This window comes from Alosa sapidissima, chromosome 5 (assembly GCF_018492685.1).
Source record: "Alosa sapidissima isolate fAloSap1 chromosome 5, fAloSap1.pri, whole genome shotgun sequence".
In the NCBI taxonomy this organism is placed as follows: domain Eukaryota; kingdom Metazoa; phylum Chordata; class Actinopteri; order Clupeiformes; family Clupeidae; genus Alosa; species Alosa sapidissima.
In genome coordinates this window covers 17,811,973-17,835,691 of record NC_055961.1, presented here as the reverse complement: position 1 = coordinate 17,835,691, position 23,719 = coordinate 17,811,973, and the positions used below count along the sequence as shown (strand labels likewise).

General features: G+C 42.1%; 1 protein-coding gene across 1 annotated transcript in view; it reads left to right on the top strand.

Moving 5' to 3' along the window:
- acaca (acetyl-CoA carboxylase alpha) overlaps positions 1-23,719 on the top strand; it is a 50,582-nt gene that overhangs the window by 13,206 nt on the left and 13,657 nt on the right. The window contains exons 19-42 of the mRNA XM_042093346.1: positions 142-288; positions 490-678; positions 6,341-6,441; positions 6,607-6,695; positions 7,480-7,604; positions 8,979-9,092; positions 9,260-9,373; positions 9,540-9,629; positions 9,801-9,919; positions 11,089-11,112; positions 13,250-13,405; positions 13,670-13,772; positions 14,006-14,113; positions 14,263-14,319; positions 14,629-14,673; positions 15,069-15,110; positions 15,865-16,080; positions 16,366-16,521; positions 19,156-19,359; positions 20,807-20,962; positions 21,344-21,490; positions 21,763-22,032; positions 22,645-22,742; positions 23,188-23,308. Coding sequence (XP_041949280.1) covers positions 142-288; positions 490-678; positions 6,341-6,441; positions 6,607-6,695; positions 7,480-7,604; positions 8,979-9,092; positions 9,260-9,373; positions 9,540-9,629; positions 9,801-9,919; positions 11,089-11,112; positions 13,250-13,405; positions 13,670-13,772; positions 14,006-14,113; positions 14,263-14,319; positions 14,629-14,673; positions 15,069-15,110; positions 15,865-16,080; positions 16,366-16,521; positions 19,156-19,359; positions 20,807-20,962; positions 21,344-21,490; positions 21,763-22,032; positions 22,645-22,742; positions 23,188-23,308 — 2,991 coding nt within the window. The remainder of the gene's footprint in view (positions 1-141; positions 289-489; positions 679-6,340; positions 6,442-6,606; positions 6,696-7,479; positions 7,605-8,978; positions 9,093-9,259; positions 9,374-9,539; positions 9,630-9,800; positions 9,920-11,088; positions 11,113-13,249; positions 13,406-13,669; positions 13,773-14,005; positions 14,114-14,262; positions 14,320-14,628; positions 14,674-15,068; positions 15,111-15,864; positions 16,081-16,365; positions 16,522-19,155; positions 19,360-20,806; positions 20,963-21,343; positions 21,491-21,762; positions 22,033-22,644; positions 22,743-23,187; positions 23,309-23,719) is intronic.

Below are 23,719 nucleotides of genomic sequence, written 5' to 3'. Positions count from 1 at the left end.
TGTTGCCATAATTAGACAACACAAACATTAATATTCCATTGTATACAACAATTGTTTTGTAAAATTGCTGAAAATGACTCTGAAAAAGACTTGTACGTGTCACAGCACCACTGTAACATCTGACTTTGTGTGTCCATTCAGGCGGAGCTGTACACGGGGGCCCTGCCCATTATCCAGGCGGTGGCGCTGAGAGGAGAGAAGCTGCACCGCGTCTTCCACAGCACGCTCGACCACCTGATGCACGTCATGAACGGCTTCTGCCTGCCCGAACCCTTCTTCGGTGTCAAGGTCTCATAGCACCCTCCCACCCTTTTTTGAGACAGCCATTCAGCAACACCTTTTGAGGAAAATGGACTAATGGGATATAGCAGTGCTGAGTGCTTTTATATGAGTCTAATAATTGTAGTTTGTAGTTGGTAGTAGTATTACTGGTAGTAGTTATTTGGTGGTTGAATGTGTAATGGTGTTGGGTGGTGATGGTGTTCCCAGCTGAAGGAGTGGGTGGAGCGACTGATGAAGACGCTGAGGGACCCCTCGCTGCCCCTGCTGGAGCTGCAGGATATCATGACTAGCGTGTCGGGACGCATCCCTCCCGCCGTGGAAAAGGCAATCAAGAAGGAGATGGCCCAGTACGCCAGCAACATCACCTCCGTTCTCTGCCAGTTTCCTAGCCAGCAGGTACACACACACACACACACACACATACACACATACACACACACACACACACACACACACACAAAGTGTTACTGAAACTAGATGTACCGCAGAGCGGTACAAAATATGACCGCCGCCCAGTCCAGCACATGTTTTCCACAAAAATAAGTCACGCTGAAAGGCATATATGATTCTAACTGTCTCACTGAATTGCATTATGCACACTCAATTCTCACTTGTATCTGCTAGACAACAAGTACCAAAATATGATTTAGTTCATAAATTTCATATATAATATCATGTAATATACATTTTATACATCCCCACCCCCATCTTGCCTGTTCATAATTCTGAGAAATTCTTGAATTGTGTGCGTGTACATGTTTATGGTTATGTATGTGGGTGGGTGTGTGTGCGTGCATGTGCATGTGCATGTGCATGTGCTTGTGTGTTTGCCTGTTTGCCTGTTTATGTGCCTGTGTGTGTTAGGGCTGTAACGATATACGATTCGAAACCGAAATCGCGACATTCATATCCACGATACTGTGTCGCGGTGTGAAAAGGCAGAATCGCGACACACCCTTTCTAGTGTTTCACGCAGTGCTTTGCAGCTTAGGCGGCCGCAAAAGCAACCCACAACTCCCGCTTTACTTATCGGTAGCCTATGTTGTCCAAAAACAAATGAATAAATAAATAATAATTTCATACCTCTCCTTGCTTTCATTGTAGACTATGTGTGCAACTTTACCAAACAGTAGTAAGAAGTAAACCCCCTCTCCTTGTCCCGCTCTCTCTCGCGCTCCCTCCCTCTCACTCTCCCTCCCTCTCCTGCTCAATGAACACGCGCGACTTAAATAAAACATTCACAATCGTGAAAGCAAGGACGCATAGACGACTAGCTAAATTACTATTAAATCCGCTTAGCATCATTAGCATGCTGCACATATTTGTTTAAAACTCTTGCATTGAAGTTGACTGATCATCTAAATACCAACATTTCCCAAAAGGGCCTGTCCCAAGGAGAACAAGTATTATGGGGAAACTGAACAGTCCAGTCAGTAGACTATGATAGGCTAAGCTAGCCAACTATGCTACTTTGTTTACAATATTTCCAGGCTTCAACCAGACAGCTGAATTAAAGAGAGAGAAGAGAGAAGATCTATTCTTCCCCTATAACCATGTGAAATTAACTGAGGATCAGAAGCAATCATGTGAGGGCCAAATAACGGAAGATGAGCTTTACTCTTCAATCATGTCTTTTAAAAAAGGGAAAACACCTGGCCTAGATGGTATCCCAATTGAAGTATATCAAGTTTTTTACGAACACTTAAAAAAACCTTTTAATGGATTGTTTAAATTTCTCGTATATGGAAGGTACACTTACAGGTACACAAAGTGAAAGCACAATCTCCCTGTTGCTAAAACAAGAACCAAGTGGCATTAGTGAACATTATGGTGTAGAAGAAAAGGCAGGACTTATTTTTATTGCAGATTTTGAAAAAGCATTTGATAAAGTGAAGTGGGAATTTATTAATAGATGTTTAAGGTATTTCGGCTTTGGAGATTCTATAATAACATGGGTCAAAGTAATGTATAAGGGAGCTACCAGTAAAGTGATTAATAATGGATACCTTTCAAAACCTATCACTCTTGAAAGAGGAGTGAAACAAGGATGTCCCCTATCTCCGTATTTATTCATCATAGCTATTGAAATATTGGCAGAAAGAATAAGATCTAATGAAAACATCAGAGGTTTGCAATTAAATGGCATAAATTCAAAAATATTAATGTATGCAGATGATCCAACCTTCATGATCAGACCAGATATAACATCCTTGCAAAACCTCATAAATGATATGGATCACTTTACAAAAATATCTGGATTAAAGCTTAATTATGGAAAATGTCAAATAATGAGATTAGGTTCACTAAAATATACAAATTTCAAACTACCATGTGAAATGCCAGTGAAATGGACAGATGGAGACATTGATGTATTAGGTATCCATATACCAGAGAATATGGAAGAAATAGCCACTCTTAACTTTAACATCAAATTAAAAAAGCTCTCAAAAATTGTACAACCCTGGCATGGAAATAAACTGACCATCAACAACGCTTGTAAATACACTGATTGTGTCACAGTTTACTTACCTGATCCTGGCTCTACCAACACCGGCAGAAACGTTTTATAAGGAATACGAACAACAAATATTTAAATTCATATGGAATGGAAAGAAAGATAAAATCAAACGCACATATCTATGTAATGACTATAATGTAGGTGGTACAAAATTGCTGAACTTGAAGGCTATGAACCTATCATTAAAGGCCTCCCTCATTCCCAAATTTTATTTCAATAAGGAGTGGTTTTCTAGTAGATTCTTAGGAAAGGCTCATCCTATGTTTGAAAAAAAAAAAACTATTTCCATTTATACAAATACAACCCTCAGTTTTTTGTAATGAAGGATATTTTTTCTGAACTGTCGTCCTTTTTGACAGAGGCACTGCAAAGTTGGCTGCACTTTCAGTACCATCCTCCAGAAAACAATGACCAAATTTTACAACAGATGCTATGGATTAACTCTAATATACTGAGTGGAGGTGCCACAATGTTCTTGAAGCAAATGTTTGAAAAAGGTATAATGTTTGTAAAAGATATTATAAAGGAAGAAGGGGGACTTATGTCATACTCACAAATAACACAAGTATATGGGCGAACATGTACTTTGCAACAATACAATCAATTAATTGGAGCCTTACCACAACAATGGAAAAGAAAAGTTAACATGATTGCAGGTTCATACTTAGTTTGTAGACCAGATATAAAACAGACCAGGTGGCTAAAAAAAGCAAGGGTTAATAAAGAACTGTATAATTTTTATCTACAAGCTAAAAATCTGATGGCAATACCCTATAACATTTTTGACAGTTGGGAAAGATTGCTAGACATACCAATATCATGGAAGCAAGTCTTCACAACTCTGTATGGAACAACAATAGATACAAGAGCAAGATATTTTCAATATAAATTAATCTATAAGTATTTAGCTATGAAATTTTTTTTATGGATTTGGGGGAAGGAGTTAACACCAAGTTGTCGATTCTGTAAGGAGGAGGAGGAGACAACAGATAATTTATTCTGGTATTGCTCACCAGTTGCTTTGTTTTGGATTGAAGTGGAAAGGTGGTTATTGGGTTATGATGTAATATTGCGATTGGATCTTCTCACAGTGCTTCTGGGTGATCTTTCAGTGGAAGCCCACGCTCTTCAGAACATCATTATTTTGTTAGGGAAAATCTTAATCTTCAAAACAACCGACATACATGAATTGAGTATAGGGAGACTTAAAAACCACGTTAAAGTTTACTGTGAAATTGAATGTATGATCTATGAATCCAAGGAAGTGCATTATGCAGAAAGATGGAGTAAAATAAAGGAAGTTGAAGGATGGAGCAGGTAGAAAAGAATGACTATTCCAACATGTTGCGCGAGATTCGAGATTCGTATCGAACCGTGGGTCAAAAATCGTGATACAAACCGAATCGTAAGGTTGGTGTATCGTTACAGCCCTAGTGTGTGTGCATGTGCATGCATGCGTATATATGTCTACTGTGTGAGTATGTGTCATACGTAGGATTACTGTGAATGTATGTGTGTGCGTGTGTATCTGTTTATGCACATGTGTGCATTAGAGTGCGGATCGGGCCGCAAATTTCTGTCCGAACCCGACAGGCATTTTCATTTTTATGTCCGAACCCGACCCGAGCCCGACGCAGATGATGCCTCAGTTATTCCCATGCTAGTGATTAAACGTTCACTTTTGTGGATAGCCTGTCTTTTTAGCCCATTAAACGGAACACACAACAAATTGTCTACAGAATCAGATGAGCGTGCACGCACGCAGGTCACACACAGTGCACATTAACACAAGAGGCCCAAGCAAGCATAGCCTATTGAAATAGAATTCTTGTCTTACCATTGATGAAAAATCTTGAAATGAACTGCAACAGTCTTTGAAACTACAGTGCCTCTGTCACTGATACATATGCAGCATCAACGTTAATTGGGGCAACTGGAAATCCTCATCCAGTTGAACGAGACGACCTTATAGCCTACCGGTAGCCTATTTCTTTACCACAGTATGCAACGCAAATAATCTTAAAATCTCCTGATTGGCTAACAACTTTTTTTAACGTCACCCAAGACTGTGCTTATGTGCATATGTGTGAAATGTGCATAAACATTTGTTTATGTAGTCGTGACAACCCTTGTGCATTTCAGGCGGCATGTCGCGATAAACACATTTTGCACACAGGAAGAAAGCTATTAGGTCTTTTAAACATTTTACTTTATTTTCAAAAAACAAACGTTTGCATCATGTAAAGCAGACCTGTTGGTTACCCAACATAATAAGGAATTTTAAATGTAAAGCTTCCAATGCATATCGCCCCCATGTGTCCGAACCCGCCTATAATTTCTAAATATTTGTCCGAACCCGACCCGACCCGTCGGGTCCCGTCTGGACCCGTTGGGCTCGGGTCGGGTAGCCACACTCTAGTGTGCATATGGAATGGGTTTACATGACCCCTGGAGGCAAACATACGCAAAAAATTGGTCATCCTAGGCCCTACGGTTCTCAAGATATTCACAGAAAACTGTGTCCAGCGGGGGGGCTACAGATCAAAACGAAAAGCGATGGTTCCATGCTATCCATGTGGGGTTACATGCCCACCAAGTTTCGTGTACCCCGGTCTTTCAGTGTCCCGGGAATCCTTGTTGGTGTACTGTCACTAAATGTACACATAAATTATTTTATTGTAAGGCCCCCCATGAACGAAAGTCCACGAAACTTGGCATGCATTCGGAGGGTGTCATAATGATCCTACACTTTCAATTTCGTGCAGTTATTTTGTCCAGAGATATTGTGATTAAAACACCTAATGTTTTGCTTTTTAATTTTTAACTAGGTGGCGCTATACATGAAATAAGTGGTAATGGGATAGGTTGACATGCCCCCTTAAGACCAGCATACAAAAAAAGGTGGACCTCCTAGGCCCTACGGTTCTCGAGATATTCACAGAAAACTGTCTCCGGCCACCTACAGGCCAGTTGGTGTATAGTAACATAAATTAATTTATTGTGTGGCCCCCCATGAACGGAATTCCACGAAACTTGGCATGCATTCAGAGGGTGTCATAATGATCCTACACTTCCAATTTTGTGCAGTTTTGACTATGTTAGGTCACAGATACCTGTGATTACAACACCTCATTTTTACTTTTTAGGTTTTTACTATTTTTTTACATTTTTACTTGGTGGCGCTATACATGAAATGAGTGGTTATGGAATGGGTTGACATGGCCCTTTGAGATCAACATACAAAAAAAATGGTCCTCCTAAACCCTACGGTTCTCGAGATATTCACAGAAAACTATGTCCTCCTTTCGGGGGGTCCAGTCCAGCGGGGGGGGCTACAGATCAAAACGAAAAAAGGAGGTTCCATGCTATCCATGTGGGGTTACAGTGTCCCGGGAATCCTTGACGGAAATTTGGACATGCAAAAAAGAAAAAATCTGACTAAACCTATATGACTGCTGCATAATAATGACCACAGGGATGCATTACTATAGTTTTAATTATAGACTACAGAGTGTAAAGTATTATTTCCTCCCTACATAGATCGCTAATATCCTGGACAGTCATGCGGCCACTCTGAACAGGAAGTCAGAGCGAGAGGTCTTCTTCATGAACACCCAGAGCATTGTGCAACTTGTCCAGAAGTAAGTCTATAGCCTCATCTGTGTAGTCCTAGTAGGAATCAAAAAAGCAATCATCTTACTGTAACCACCCTGACTCACTGGAACCAAACATACACAAAGTGGAATGGCTAAACTTCTCTGCCCTGTTCATTACAACCTCATACCGGTTCCACCCTGTCCTGGCAGGTACCGCAGTGGCATCCGTGGGCACATGAAGGCTGTAGTGATGGACCTGCTCAGGCAGTACCTCAAGGTAGAGGTGATGTTTCAACACGGTGAGTCCTCTGTTGCAGCCTCCTACAATAGTTATGGAAGTCATTCAGTGCGCTTACATGTGCAGAGTGCGGACCAATTTAATTATGATCAAAAAACAGAATATTCCAGTTTACATGCTAAGTGAACTACTAAAAATCTGATTCCATGGCACATCTTTATTCAGGAGTCATGATAAACTCCAATCGGAGTATCAGTTACATGACCGATCTAATCAGATTGAATACTCCAGGTGATATATTCCAATTTTATAAAATTGGATTTCAATCCAGTTACACAATTTAGATGACATTTTTAAATCAGAGTTAAGTGTATGATCTGAGGGTTTCAGTCTGAGAAGACTAAAATCTGATTGTCTGTTTGCATGTAACCAAAGATCCTTAATTACTAAACTTCCGTTTCAACCCTCTCTAATGTAAACGCACTGACCGTAATCAAACAAGTTAACTGATCACCAATGATGATGAGAAGGCCAGCAGTCTGCTACTGCATGAGAAGACACTTCATGGGACCAACGTATGCATTGTGTTGCTGTCTGTGTTTGTGTGCCATGTTAAATACAGACAAAAATAAATAAAAACAAAACATGAGATGGACATATTGTTTTGAAATGGACGAGTAATGTCAATTTCAGAAAGCTATAAAGATTAGTTTGTTAGTTAGTTGCAGGTAATGCCAAAATTGCAGTTTTCATCTGTGTCCATATGATGGCAGTATGTGTCTTTTTTTTTTTTTTTTTTTTTTTTTTAACTGAACCCCACTGTTCTGATCCTCACTGTTTTACAGGGCATTATGACAAGTGTGTGTTTCAACTCCGTGAGGAAAACAAAGGGGACATGGCCAACGTGCTGAACTACATTTTCTCCCATGCCCAAGTCACCAAGAAAAACTCCCTAGTCACCATGCTCATCGTAAGTGCCAGAAGTCCTATTACTATTCCAACCATGACAGACATTCACACCTGCTGATTTAGGCACTTAAAAAAACATTTTTTGGTGACCGGAATAAAAAAAAAAACAAATTACATAATTTTCCCTAGTTTTTTTTCATGGAACCCCAGAAGGAAATGGCCAGTACTGTACAAAGTCCAGCGATAAATCGTCATTTCTTGATGCATTCTGTTCTCAAGAATGCCATTTTGGCGGCTCTCACCGAAACAGTCAGCAATTAAGTTCGGCCTGGCTCTGCCCACTTGACCACACTTTTTTTTTTTATTCCTTCTCTTCATTTTTTTTTTGCAACAGTGCACTCTGTTGTCCTGTTGTCGTAGTATAGAGATATGATAGCATGATAACACCAGTATGATTGGGTATTTGTACTTCTGATGCGTAAGTTATATATCACTCTACACGCCCGATGTTGTGCTGCACGTCACACGTACATCTTACTATTTGGTCCCGCCTCCTGGCTCCCCAAAATGCTGGCTTGTATGTGAGCACACAGGACAGTAGAAGAGCAGCAATCTGCCGCCTCTCTTTTAGACCAGTAATGTGGCGCAATGGCGGCTCTTATCCCTGTGAATATTGCACAATTTCTTTGTCTAAATGTTCTCCATATGTCTAAAGCTTTTTTTTATAAGATGTTGCTTAGAAACTTAATTATACATGCTTTTCAATATGGTATTTTAATTTACACACAATTGGTATTTTTATTGAATTTAGCTCCAATTAAGAGCCTGTGAAATTTTGTTGTCATGTGACTTGCCGATGCATTTAAAAAAAAAAAAAAACATATCTTGCTGTCATTACCGTGTACTATGGTTTTAAATATCTCCTTATTAACTGGGTCAAATGATGTGCAATAACATTTCTCTAGCCTTCCCATTTTTACCCTGTTTTTCACAAATTCATTTCTGAGCCTAATTCATTATTTCTTAATTAAGTATTAACAAGGCTTACATTTGTTCTCTCTCAAGGTTATATTATTAGTTCCTATTATTAATTCATGGGAATTCATTTGATTCACATGAAAGATAATTTTGTTCTTTTCCTCTCAGTACTCGCCTCTCTATTTCTCTCTCTTTATCTCTCCTTCTCTCTTTATCTCTCCTTATCTTTATCTTTCCTTTTCTCTCTCTCTCTTTTTCTCTCTTCTCTCTCCCTTTCTCTCTCACTCTCTGTATGTTGATGTGTACCAGCAGTTATCTGTCTTTTGTCCACACTTTATATTGTACCTTCATTAATTATCTCAGTATGGTGTCTGAACTTCTTAATATTCGTATATCATGATGTATGAAATATTGTTTCTTGTTGTCACCTAGTTCTTCCGTACATCTGTCTCCGTAGGACCAGTTGTGTGGGCGGGATCCCACACTGACGGACGAGCTGATGGCCATCCTGACAGAGCTGACCCAACTCAGCAAGACCACAAATGCCAAGGTGGCCCTGAGAGCGCGCCAGGTAAGCCCCCTCTCCATCCATCCATCCATCCATCCATCCATCCATCCATCCATCCATCCATCCATCCATCCATCCATCCATCCATCCATCCATCCATCCATCCATCCATCCATCCATCCATCCATCCATCCAAACCAGTGCCGACATCTCCCCTCTTTCAATCCCAGGTGCTCATTGCCTCTCACCTGCCCTCCTACGAGCTGCGACACAACCAGGTGGAGTCCATCTTCCTCTCGGCCATTGACATGTACGGCCATCAGTTCTGCATCGAGAACCTCCAGGTGAGCTCCGTGATGCCAAAGGGTATATGGATTTGATCCTACTCTATCTGTCATTCATTCAGTCCTCTGTTCTTCTTTCTTCGATCCATCAATCCATCCATTTTTATGTGTGGTTGTTCGGTGTGATGAAGTTCCCCCTTTCCCCACTTTGTCTTTTGTTCCTCAGAAACTGATCTTGTCAGAGACCTCCATCTTTGATGTGCTCCCCAACTTCTTCTACCACACCAATCAGGTGGTCAGGATGGCTGCCCTGGAGGTGAGCTGAGCTGGTTGTGTGTGTGTGAGCACACGTGTTCAGATGTTTACTAAAGGAGTCATGAAAGAACATCATGTACATTTGAGTGGACTTGACACATCATCGTGTGTGTGTGTGTGTGTGTGTGTGTGTGCGTGTGCGTGTGCACATGCTCCGGTACACTACCTGCAGGTATATGTGCGCAGGGCATACATTGCCTACGAGCTCAACAGTGTTCAGCATCGGCAACTGAAGGACAACACCTGTGTTGTGGAGTTCCAGTTTATGCTTCCCACCTCCCACCCCAACAGGTACCCCACAATGCACTGCAAGCCTCCCCCCCCCCCCCCCCCCCCCCCACACACACACACACACCACCCCAGCCCCTTCAGAGTACAGCTATGGAGGAGATTAGGAGAGGCGGGCGATGTGTTCAGACTGTAAGGAGGCACACATCATCCAAATCTCCTCCTCTGTTTTGCTGAATTTGAAGAGCCTTCATTTCTTAAATGAGGGTGAATATGAACCCATATGCAATAATAGGAATTTGATCAGGCTTGTTTAAGTGATATCTTATAAACAAGAACCAGTATGAATTTGTTCAAAGCTTTAATGCATACTGTTCCGCTTCTGTCTAAAACATAAAATCATCTCTTTGAGCACAAGATTACAGTAAAAAAAGTTCCAGTTACTAAACATTATGAATATGAGTTGTAACATATCAAAGGGACTTAATTCTGTCTGAGTATGTGCAGTAACTGGCTTGCCATATTAACATGCCTGTTGGCTTGCCGTATTAATTTGGTCCAGGCGTCATGCTGTGTGTGAAGATGCATGATCACATTAATGTTGTCCTCATGTTTACATTCATGGCTGCTTATTGTTTTGTCCAAGTAACTGTGTCTTTGCCTGGCTTTTATGCACTTGATATTTATGATAATCTGATGTGTTTTACATGTTTTCTGACTTAACTTTTTTTGTTGTAATTAACCAAACAATCAATTATGTTTTGCTTGCTCATATTTGCATAGCAAATGTTAAAGTGGCTGTTGTGTCCAAACTGCAAAAAAAGCCTTTTTGCAGGAAGTTAAGTGGGACTTGTTGGAATTTTTGCATGTCAGTGAGGATCAGTCATTGGCCGAGCTTGTGTGTCCATTCTGCTAAATTGTGTGTAGCTTACCTCTACTCTTTTTGACCACATATGACCTTGTTCCACTCAATAATCTTCCCATTCTGTTGATATATATATGACAGAATATGATGGATGTGTAATTCCATTGACCCAATATCCAACATCACATTTAGCTGATTTTGATATCCACCCAAGTGACCCTCATTCTGTTGTCCAGATGAGTGCGTCTGAGTCTAAACTGGCCCTTTAATGACGATACAGACCTACACACGGCTCCTGCCACTGACTCACTCCTCCACATTGGTGCCTGACACTAACCAAACAGTAATCAATGTTATTTGCTTGCAGAGGGAACATCCCCACTTTAAACAGGTATAGTAGTGATTCTTTCCTTTACTGTTACCCAGTGTGCTGATCGTACCCGTAGTAGAGTAGAGAAAAGAACAGCTTGGTCATAGACTATAGATCAAGTGCTTATGACCTTTAGGGAAGCCATAGTTTATATATTTAAAGCAAAGTGGGCACAAATGGTCAAGCTGCTTTGTTGAAAGCATCATGTCACCAAAGGCCACTTTTAAAATGCATTTTAATTGAAGTTCCCAGTTTGTCTATGCTTCTGTGTGTTGCTATTTGTTTATTGTCGAGGCTGTTGCTTCCTCAAATTAAAATGTCCAAAACCAGTTCTAATTGAGTCTGTACATTTCAAAGTCATTGCAAACTAATACAGTAGTTGTTGCATGGACTGCTGAAACAACCATGTTCTTTTACTAGAGTATGTGTAGCATGTCTTAGTTGACCTCCCTCGAAAGTCCTTGCACACATAGTGTGTGTGTGTGTGTGTGTGTGTGTGTGTGTGTGTGTGTGCATTGTGAAGGCATGCAAAGTAATGTGGCGACAAAGCTAATTTGTTGTTAATTTAGCTTAGTGGGGCGTCCTGCTGAGTTTGAATGAGCTGGGTAAATGTCCTGTTTAATTCCTCCATCAGGGAGTCCTTGATGACACTATGTGATTTGTTTGTCATGCCCAATGCCTGCAGTGTCTGAGTGTATCTATGTGTATATGTGTGTGTGTGTGTGTGTTTGCTGCTGCCACTGTTCTCATAGAAAGATGTCCCTTCCGGCAAGTCAGCACACTAAACTGGCTGAGGGCCATCCCCCTGCTTGCACTGTGGCCCCCGCCAGTAACAGCCCCACTAGCAAACCTCAAGTTAGTGGCTCCACTGATACTGACCAAAGGTGTGGCCATGGGCTTAACTTTCCCATGACTCTTCCCTCCACTCATTTACGCACTAACTCACTTGGGGCTGTGTTCGTTTGCTATCTGTTCAAGGCCGGCTTAAGTGATCAAGGGTCATGTCAGGTTACAGGTAGACTATATTAACTCATTGAGTGCCAAAAACATAATATTACGTTTTCCTTCCTATGCGTGTAGTGCCAAAAACGTAATATTACGTTTTTAACTTTTTTTTTTTAAATTACGAAACTAGACACTCTTAACACACCGTATATGTGATTTTGGGAACTCTGTGATGAATGGAAATTAAATATATGACGACATCTGGACATTTTATCTGGACATTTTATCATAACGCTTTGGGTCGAATCAGTGACGCATGCACGTCAGCTGAAAGACCCACGAAAATGGCCTGGTTATCACTAGGTGGCAGTCTCGCCAGGTCTCGCTGATCACTTCCCAGAAAGTTTACAGGCAACATATTTCATGAAAGACGTTATATCTCCATTTCTAGAAAAAAACAGCGATTTTTGATGAAAACTAGCCACTGTTTAGCTTGGGATTTCTCAGGAACAGAGGCGTGTAGAAATACACGGTTTGCACCCACTGAGAGCTTAAAGTCTCACCTTTTAAACGAGCCATTGTATGTGTTCATAGCTATAACACAGAATATGCTGTGGCTGTACAAAAATCATCAACAATGGTCTATATTGCTGGCACTCTAGGACAAAGCTTCCGAAAACAGCTTGGCATTCAATGAGTTAAATGTATGGAAATCAGTGGTGTTTGATGTCCACCTGTTTTGCCTGGTTCCTTACCTGGAGTAGGAGGTTCCTGGGTGTCCTTCCTAATAACATGTGTAAGGCTCACCTCTCCTTAGACCTCAAGTTTGTCACTGTTTTGGTTGCGTCATGGTGTTGCGTTAAGTGTCCATTCAGGCACATTTTATCCAGTCAAAGGAAAGCTTCTCAACTATTTTTACCACAAGACCAAATGGCTTACCTGAGTGTTTTCTTTTTTCTCTTCCATTTCTGTGAATTTATAAATGGGTAAGGAAATGGCTGCCTGATAATAGGACTGTATTAGACTGGGATGAGGTGAACCGGCCTGATTCCTCCTCGTCTGATTTGTTGGTGTGGGACTGAATGGCTTTTGGTGCTTTGGGAATTAGTAATATCTCTTATCTTTTGAGCAACATCAACCTCTGAAGCCAAAACGGTAACCTGTGTGTGTGTGTGTGTGTGTGTGTGTGTGTTTGTATGCGTGTGTGTCACAGAATGTCCTTCTCCTCCAACCTGAATCACTACGGCATGGTGCACGTGGGCAGTGTGAGTGACGTGCTGCTGGACACCTCCTTCACCCCACCGTGCCAACGCATGGGAGCCATGGTGTCCTTCCAGTCCTTCCAGGAGTTCACCAGGTGGGTGTGTGGGTACGTGCAATCTTTTTCTACTCAATTATACTGAATTGCGTGTGAATTTAAAATTGCATTGAAATTTGAATTGAATTGTGTAGAGTTTACATATGGATGAGTGTGGAGTGGAAAACATGCTGTACAGTAAGATATTTCTCATTTCTCTCTATTGCTGAGTGCGTAGTAGTAGTAGTAGAGTTTGTAGCAGTGTAGTAGTGGTCTCTTTCTTTCCTCCTCCGGTGTTCTTGAGGCTTAGTAAGCTTTGTCCTCCTCTTTCTCCAGGAACATTAAGGACGTGTTGAGCTGCTTTTCAGACTCCCCACCATCCAGCCCCACCTTCCCAGAGGGGGGGAACCCAGTGCTGTATGGAGAGGACGACAACAAGGTCAGGAACACTTCTATCAGACATGCCCTATATCCAGCTTCTCTGAAGCAACCTTTCTCCACTGCTCGTTGTGCAGCTTCTAGTGGCTTTCAATGTAGATAAAATAAACAATCTGGTATCATGGAAACGGAATAGGTCTGTTTAAGCCCTTTTCAGTGGTTATATAACAGCCTTCCAACATTTGGGATATGTATAATAAATGATTTGTTTGTGTGAAACTCTTACTAACCCAGAGTCTCCAAGACGAGCCCATCCATATCCTCAACGTGGCCATTAAGACGGATAGTGACATCGATGACGACGGACTGGCCGCCATGTTTCGCGAGTTCACTCAGTCAAAGGTTAGAGCCGTTAGAGCCATCACGTGCCCTATTTCAGAGTCACTCTTGGGTGTTACAGTGTCATGATGACATGTGTGGTGTGTTCGTGGATCCTGATGCTTCCGAGATTCCCAACATCTCTGTCTCGTCTGTGTGTTCTTGTCCCGCAGAAATCCCTGCTGTTTGATAACGGCATTCGCAGACTCACTTTCCTGGTTGCTCAAAAGGTTAGTTGTTGTAGCCAGTGTTGAGTCTCTCTCTCTCTCTCTCTCTTCTCACAGTCTGCTTTTCTAAGGTCACGCATCAATTAACATAATCAAAATAGAATTGTGCGTTTCATTTGGTTTGTCAAGTGCTCAGGCCATAATTGGAATGTGCTGTAATTGACGGTCATTGTTGAACTTATGCTCTGCTGTGTGCATGCTGCACACCCCCTCCCCCACTCCCCGATCTCCTCCCTCCGCTCCTCTCTTCCCGCTGTTTCGCCGTCTCCCTCTGTCCTCCCTTGCGCTCCGGCAATTCCGATCGCTTGGCAGGATTTCAGGAAGCAGGTGAACTGCGAAGTCGACCAGCGGTTCCATGTAAGTTAACAGGGAGAGCCGAGTCCCTGCTCAGATCAGATGTTTGTTGTGGTTGTGGACTCCTCTACTTATAAACTGATGGCTTGTGAAGGCTGGTTAGTTTCAGTGGTTAGGTTATTTTATTGAAATAAGAATGGGGACATTAGTTGGGATGTGTCAGTTCATTGTTGTTGAGACTTCTTTAACTCACATCATTAAGTTCATTACCATAAGATGCCGTGGATCAGCACTGAACACAATTTGGATCAGCATGAAGTTTGCAGCTTTTAATACACTAAGCCTAACTCCTTGTAAAAGCTTGACTGTGTTCTACCTCACTTAACACTTGTAAAGCAATGTATTTTTGACGTTTGTATTTTCAGTTTATTCATTTTTTTTCTTCATTTCCATCACAGAGGGAGTTCCCCAAATTTTTCACTTTCCGTGCCCGAGACAAGGTGAGCAACACTGCAAGAGACCCTGATCCATCTGTTGTTGTTTACTATGATGATGGATATGATGATGGAGAAACAGACACTATGCTGAAAAGTGACAGTGAAAAAGTGACAGCAGCCATGAAATGATTGTATCTGTAGCTGTCTTCTCACTAAAAGTGAGGACAAGATCAATGGATGCCACTTTCTCTCCTGCCTCTCCTGATGGATTTCACAAAACAAGGCTCCACTAGACCTCATTACATTAATGACCTTTTTAATTACTTTACCCATTTGAAGGGAATGGCATCCATTAGCAGGATGTGATGATTACCTTCCATTTTAATACTCCCCCCCCCCCCCCCCCCCCCCTTTCAGAAAATGGCTCCTGGCTATTCCCCTTCACTATTGATTCTCTTCCTTATTAAACTCCGAACCTCAGGAGTTTGTCAGGAGAACCCTGATTGGCTTAAGAAAGTTCTCAAAATATTTTATGTAAATATTTAGTCTTTTCTAACACATGTAGACACAGACTAAATTATGTGGCAGAGAAGACTAAATATTTGCACATGTTAATATTGTGTTTGTGTATACTTTGCATCAGACACCTTTTGAACTAACTCACCTGAATGATTTATCATAGCGCTGGAGCTGGTCTGTCATATTAGTTGTTTGTTTGTGTATTGACATTTTTGGCTTAAGCCCAGTTATCGACCTCGCCACTGGTGTTTCTGTGCGTACGTGCGCGTGTGTGTGTGTGTGTGTGTGTGTGTCCCAGTTTGCGGAGGACCGCATTTACAGGCACCTCGAGCCGGCCCTGGCCTTCCAGCTGGAGCTGAACCGTATGCGGAACTTTGCCCTGACAGCCATCCCCTGCGCCAACCACAAGATGCACCTCTACCTTGGCGCTGCCCGTGTGGAGGCGGGTGCCGAGGTCACGGACTACCGCTTCTTCGTGCGCGCCATCATCCGCCACTCAGACCTGGTTACCAAGGTGAACTGTACAGACAGTGCCTGAATTTGTGGATTTTATTGTATGTTTTTCTTTAAGCATGTCCAATGGATTTTTTGTTGTTCAGAGATAAATGAAAATATAGCATTTAGACATCGATCTTGAAATTTGATTTTAAATTGTGTGGAAAACACACACATGCACATGTACACGCATTACGCTCACACACACAGACACACACACTCCTATTTGTGTATGAATATATGTGTATATATATATATTATTAGTGTTGTGTGAGCTCCATGTCTGCTCTCATTGTCCTTGCAGGAGGCCTCCTTTGAGTACCTGCACAATGAGGCGGAGCGGCTGCTGCTGGAGGCCATGGACGAGCTGGAGGTGGCCTTCAACAACACCACCGTCCGCACTGACTGCAACCACATCTTCCTCAACTTTGTGCCCACCGTCATCATGGACCCCTCAAAGGTCAGAGTATCTCTCCATCTGGATGGTTCAGCCTCAGCTGCGTCCGTTTCCCAGATATCTTGGTTGTTTTTTTTGTTTTTTTTAATGCAACAAAACGGAAAAAAAGAAAAATCAAGAAGGTCACAACCACTGGTTTTATATTCTTCCTTTGCATCTGACGTTTTGTTCACGCCACAGCAAAATAGCCTAGTGGACGGCAAGAAGACAAATCAAATCAATGGGTTGTAATAGGACATATCGCACAGCTAGGAGATTATAGTAAGATTTAGCCGTAGTAATGCCCTTCCATGACTGTTGGCTTATTGTTTGGAATACAACAACATCCCATTTTCTTACATAGATATATTTTGTTTTGTTTTTTGTGTTTCGGAAATGTTTCAACAATACACGTTATCTCAGTGGTCCCCAAACTACGGCCCGCCACCTCATTTTAGGTGGTCCCCCAAAACATGTCCGGCCCGCACGGGAGTACGACATCGTCAAACTATAACATCCGTAATTTCCCCCATTCATTCTCTATGGCGGGTCTTAACAGTACACATGTAATACTCTTTTTGTCCACTGGTGGTTGTTTTGGCGCTGTTTTGCGTTTGCCATCGAAAACGGAATGAAATGTATACATGGATTTCTATGGAACGTCACGAAAACATGCGTGCGCAACCAAGAGGCAGAAAGCACCATAGAACAGCATAGAGCAATGCAAAAGAATAAAATGAGTTTTTAGAGAATGTTAAATATGTTCAATATCCCTAACGAAATGCATGTCTTTGCCAAAAATGACAAAATACGATGTTATATTAATAATCCAAATGAACATCAAACTTTGAAATATAGTCTGAAATGAGATGTTATTATCATTGAGACAACAGGGGTATACAAAAAAAATCCGATTGTAGCTTACAGCAGCCGACTATTTAGGTTAAGTTTATAACGTTGTGGACGGCCACCAAGCGTCTTCTGCCTCACGGCTGCGCGCGCATCTAGTTTTGTTGGTAAACGGGAAACCCGTGTATAGTAGGCCTACTGTACCTGCAAACAATGTAAGAGGCCTCTGCTGACTGAAAAAGTTTATCAATTAATTGTTAATAACTAACTAACTTCTATTCAAGTCGTAATTCTGGAACTTTCTAGTATAATTATTTATATTTTATATTCACTCGTTCAAATATTCATACAGAGTTCACAAAGTTCTCATCAGGTGAGTGAAAGTTAGAATGGTGGTCATTTCAGATGTTTCTGCCACCACTTCATAAAACTCATAGTTTGAGAACTTTAAATTTGTAGGATATTGCTTGTTCACAACTTGAGCTGTGTATGCAAAGTTCAGAGTTCAAAATATACTTTTGGGACTCCCTGCTTATAGTTTTGAGAATGCTATTATTAGTATTATTTCATTTGAGCTACATTTTACACTGATATGGCAAGATGGCAATATAAACACAGATAACAATGGTATTAAATTGCAATAGCCTATAGATTAAATGTAATGGAATATTCAACTAAGGTAGACTGCCTTTGTTCACAGTGCTAAGCTATTTATGGTTACTGATATACTCCGAGTCTCTGGCCCTCTCTTAGAGCCAGGCATAGTGAGCTGGCCCTCGGAAGAAAAAGTTTGGGGACCACTGCGTTATCTCGTCTCTGTATGAAGCACAGCAGCGGTTGCTATAGCAACCATAGACTTTGAACAGAACGGTGGACTACCAAGCAAGCACTTAGGCAAAGTCTATGGCAAGATCTGAATGTTATGGATAATACTGTTCAAGTGTTTTCTTTATTTCCTATTTTTTTTTAATTCTTTAACTTAAGACATGTAAGAACTAAGCTTACTTATTCGCTGGGCAACGTACAAACTGAGTTACATTAGCCCTAGCACTATGAGCTACGATAAACGTAGCTCATAGTGCTAGGATAGCTTCTAATACTAAGCTAGGATGGCTTCTAATACTTACGGCAGCTAGTTATTATTTCATGTTCTGATATGATACGTTTTGACTATGTTACAACTGATAAAAGCATGACAAATAAAGTAACCAAATCACTTTGCAATATCTTAGTCCAGAAATACTTATGGGTGTTCATTTACATTAATGTTAATTACAGTAACGTTACGACCTAGAAGCTATCTGCCCTTGCTGTTACCACCAGTTTTAATAACTATTTACATTTGCGATCATGACCCATTTCATCTAACAACACCACTGGCATCTTTCTTTGACTATCAGACCCCGAACAGCAATACATTGAACTACAAAGATGTTATAGTAATGGTGTTCCCTTCATCATAATCAGTATGACATAATGTAATTTGCCGGACGTCTCCTATGTTTTTGCCGTCCAGCATGGCGCCGTCACGTGACTAAGTCACGTATCTGCAAAGGGTGAATACTGTTTACCAGTCTATTTGGTGAAAACTGTGTGTTTAGAGCAATGTTTCTCTCTTTTATTGCATGGATCTGTGTTTTAGACCTATGTTTTTCTCTTTTATTGTTGGGATTGTTGCATTATGTATTGAGGTGAAGGTATTCTGGAGCTGCCATTCCCTCATTCTGGAGTTCTGTACAGATCAAGGAGTCTATGCACTCTGTCGTGATGCATTCTGGAGTGCTCATATCTGTCTGTGTGCCTCTCCAGATCGAGGAGTCTGTGCGTTCTATGGTGATGCGCTACGGCAGTCGGCTGTGGAAGCTGCGCGTGCTGCAGGCCGAGCTGAAGATCAACATCCGGCTGACGCCCACGGGCAAGCAGATCCCGATCCGCCTCTTCCTCACCAACGAGTCCGGATACTACCTGGACATCAGCCTGTACAAGGAGGTCACCGACTCCCGCACTGGGCAGGTAGGGTTCAGTCTTAACCTTTATGGGCAGGTTTCCCTATACTATTAGGCCCAGTCCTAGACTAAAAGCTTTTTTATATTTTTTCAGCTAACGCCCAGTCCCATTTGTCCCTCTTCATCGTATTACTTTCAGTATCTGACTTTGATATGGATGCAAAGGAATATGAAATTAGATCGTTGCAACAAGCATTTCAGAAAAAATCTGAACAATGTGTATTAATTTGTTTACAAGAAACTGGCGTTATGTGTGTAGCACCCTTAGTATAAACATTGCAACAGACAAGTTGTGAGCTTCTGACATTGTAGATATTACAAATATATTTGTACACATTGATTTTAGAGTAAAGTAAATGGAAAATTATGTGAAATGGTCACCCACTCTAGTTCCAATAATGTCAGTCAAAAACATCTTTCATATTGTACTGTATTTGTAGCCCAATTCCCTGTTATGAATGTGAAATGGCCACACATCAAACCAAGAGGTGATTTTAGCCGTGGTGTTTGAATGCAAGTTTGCTGAATACGTTAAAGTCTTAAGTCTAATTGTGCTTCCCCCTTGCGTAAAATCCAGCCTTCTTAGAATGTCCATTTGCAAGGGATAATTGTATGGATGCAGTGGTGAGGATGGGTGGGGGCTTTGTGGTAAAGTCTTATAGGCTACAGCTTTGGCGACATCATCACAATTCACTAATTATCATTTTTTTTCCTCTTGATAGAGGGGGTTGGTCATTTCCCTTCCACATTCACATTGCTGTAGTAAAAAGCTCCTTGCCATTTTCAAAAGAATTTATGAAGCACTGTTTGCATAGCCTAGAAATCTAGACGCACCCTAGCGGTAGCAAATTTAATTTGCTGCCCGGGCTAGTCTAGCAACTCTCCGTTGGCTTGCGAGCTTATGGGTGCTTTTCATTTCGTTTGAACATTTTTGGAGAACAATTTTTGTTATATTATCTTAATCGTTGAGTTTCTGAAAAAGTGAAAAACTATTTGGTTTCAGTGACACCAAGTCCGTTACAATACATATATATTTAGTCCATTTTTTTCTCATTATAATCTCAATACTATTTTCTGATTTATGGAATGACAAAAATAGATATCTAAAATTGTTCGGTAAAAACTGTATCTAACAATCAATATGTATATCAACAATCATTTTGAATCTGACTCTTAAAAAAATGTGGGGTACAGGGTTACCCTGTTCACCTGTAGTGTCTTGCTAATAAAGGAACATACATTTGAGAGAGAGAGTTATTCAAAACTACCCAGAAAAAAAAATGGAGACAGAAGACAGTCCAACCACCCCAAAAAATTAACATTCGAAAAATGACAGAAATACAAAAGCCCTCAGAGGGCTTAAGAGGGTTTGATCGAAAAAAACAGAAGCCATCTCTAAAGTCTGTCGACCCCTACCCCCCCCCCCCCCCCCCCCCCTTCCCCCTCATGTGTAGATCATGTTCCAGGCGTATGGGGACAAGCAGGGCCCACTGCACGGCATGCTCATCAACACGCCCTACGTCACCAAAGACCTGCTGCAGTCCAAGCGCTTCCAGGCCCAGAGCCTGGGCACCACCTACGTCTACGACTTCCCCGAGATGTTCAGACAGGTACCGCATCCGATCCGCTCTGCTCTGCACCCCAGGTGTGAAAAGCTGCAGGCAGTTATAGACAGAAGGTGTTAAACAGCAGCGTGGTGGTTTTAAGGTGTGAAATATTTTTTTGGGCACATGTCGGAGACAGTTTGTGTGTGTCCTTCATATAGTAGAGTACTAGTGCTTTATGCCTTTGTATGAGCGACCGCAATTTCATTGTGCTGTTATGACCGAAGAGCTGTATACACTATTGGAATGCACTTGAGTTCTGTAACTCAGGTGAGTGTTAGCGATCTGAAAAGGAGGAATTTGGATGAGTAAATAGCTGAAGAGTGGGGTTGGTTTACTGTAAGAAGTGCTCATCACTTGCTCTGCGTTCCTGTGTGTTGCGGTCAGGCTCTGAGGAAGCTGTGGCAGGGCATGGACGCCTACGCGCGGCTGCCCAAGTGCCCCCTGCCCTCGGAGCTGCTCACCTTCACTGAGCTGGTGCTGGACCCGCAGGGCCAGCTGGTGCAGATGAACCGCCTGCCTGGAGGAAACGAGGTGAGCTGAACTGAGTGGCCAGGGGGCTGGTGAGGAAGCACCTGGGCGGAGTGGGGGATTTGACCTGCTTGACTCATCAGGAGAACATGATTAAACACACACACACACACATACACATACATTTAAGGGTCATGCAGTACCATAGATGCCCAGCAGGGGTCTCTGTGTGTCCACTTGTACAGTGTACATCTTACAGAGATATTGAGCAAATATGGCTTTGTTTTGTTTTTACACTTGTGCGTGTGTTTGTGTGTGTGTGTGTGTGTATGTAGATTGGCATGGTTGCGTGGCGCATGACCCTGCGCACACCGGAGTACCCGGCTGGCCGCGAAATCATCGTCATCAGCAACGACATCACGCACAAGATCGGCTCGTTCGGGCCGCAGGAGGACGTGCTCTTCCAGCAGGCGTCAGAGATGGCGCGCGAGTCCGGCATCCCACGCATCTACATCGCCGCCAACAGCGGCGCCCGCATCGGCCTGGCCGAGGAGATCCGACACATGTTCCACGTGGCCTGGCAGGACCTGGCCGACCCCTATAAGGTGAGGGGGTCAAAGGTCGCAGCGCTGGCGAAATACTAAGAGCATGGCTATGACATGGGGAAAAGGTTATTGTGGTGGGGGGGGGGCTTTTTCGTCAACAGCCATTACATGTGACTGGTGGCTCATGCCCTTTTGAGTCCATTGTGTGACGCTGTCTCATGTAGTGTTATTGTGACAGTCAAATCTTTTAATCCTAGTCATAAAGAACCACTGACCTACAGAAATACTGTGCTAATACTGTGGAAAAGAAGTTTAGTGGGATAGATTCTAGTCAACTGTCTGTGTTGTTTATTTTTCTGGGAGAGGAGTACTCCTAATCTGTTGAATTGCTAACATGCTGCCGTGTTTTTCCTCAAATTGTGTGTGTGTGTGTGTGTGTGTGTGTGTGTGTGTGTGTGTGTGTGTGTGTGTGTGTGTGTGTGTGTGTGTGTCCATGCATAGTTTAGCTAAAACAGTAAAGCAGCTTTGTACATTTGTTTTTCAAACAAGAATATGGAAACACCGCTTCAAAACCGAATATGCAGCTGAAAGCAACCATAGCTGTTTACCAGCTGTGCCCCCCCCTCCCTCTGGAAGATAATGCATTAATGCATTTGTATCGTTTTTTTGCAGGGCTTTAAGTACCTGTACCTGACACCACAGGACTATAAAAAGGTGTCCGCTCTGAACTCCGTGCACTGCGAGCATGTGGAGGATGAAGGCGAATCAAGGTGAGTGTCTCTCTCTCTCTCTCTCTCTCTCTCTCTCTCTCTCTCTCTCTCTCTCCTCTCTCTCTCTCTCTCTCTCTCTCTCTCTCTCTCTCTCTCTCTCTCTCTCACGTAACTGCTGTAAATATCTTTAGTAATGATTGTGACCTTATAAGTTACGACCTTCTTCCCATTTTGGAGTCTCAATTGACCAGATTGAAAAACATGATGTGTTTGTCTCCTGCTTTATGTGTGGCTGTTGGGGGCTATCATAAGTGATGAACAGTAAGAATCCATTTGTCTATTGTGTTGTGCGTGGTTATTGGGGCCATCATTGTCATCAACATCTTCCTGTAAAATCAAAAGGAGGAACAGTAGTGTTTAGGCTACCCCTGGCTTTATGCTCAGTAGTAGTAGCATTAAGAGTTCTGTAAGGGTGGAGTTCTGACACCACTGTCACTTCCCGCAGGTACAAAATCACTGACATCATCGGGAAGGAGGAGGGGCTTGGAGTGGAGAACCTGCGCGGTTCTGGAATGATCGCTGGCGAATCGTCTCTCGCCTATGAGAAAGTCATCACCATGAACCTGGTATGTGGTATGACATCTCTCGGAGTGTTCTGAGTAGAACAGGATGTTGTCCTGCATGTTAGAACTGAATAAATCTGTTGTACGGTTGTTCATATAGCCAGACTTGCAACAACACTACTGTGAAAAAGGACTGAACGATAAGACTTGCTAATAAACATGCTAATTTCACAGATTTGCCTCCATGATAAATCTGTGATTATTTCTGTCATTGACAAGTTTCAGAATATCATTTCAGTATCATACTTGCATGTATGTGGCAAATCTGTTGTTATGGTTAAAGTGCTCAACACAGGGTTCCCACAGGTCCTTGAAATCCATGAAAGTTTGTTAATCTGTTTTCAAGGGCCTTGCATTTTTTTTCCAGACATAAATAAATGGAGGTCCTTGAATTTCTTTTTGAGGAAAAAATTC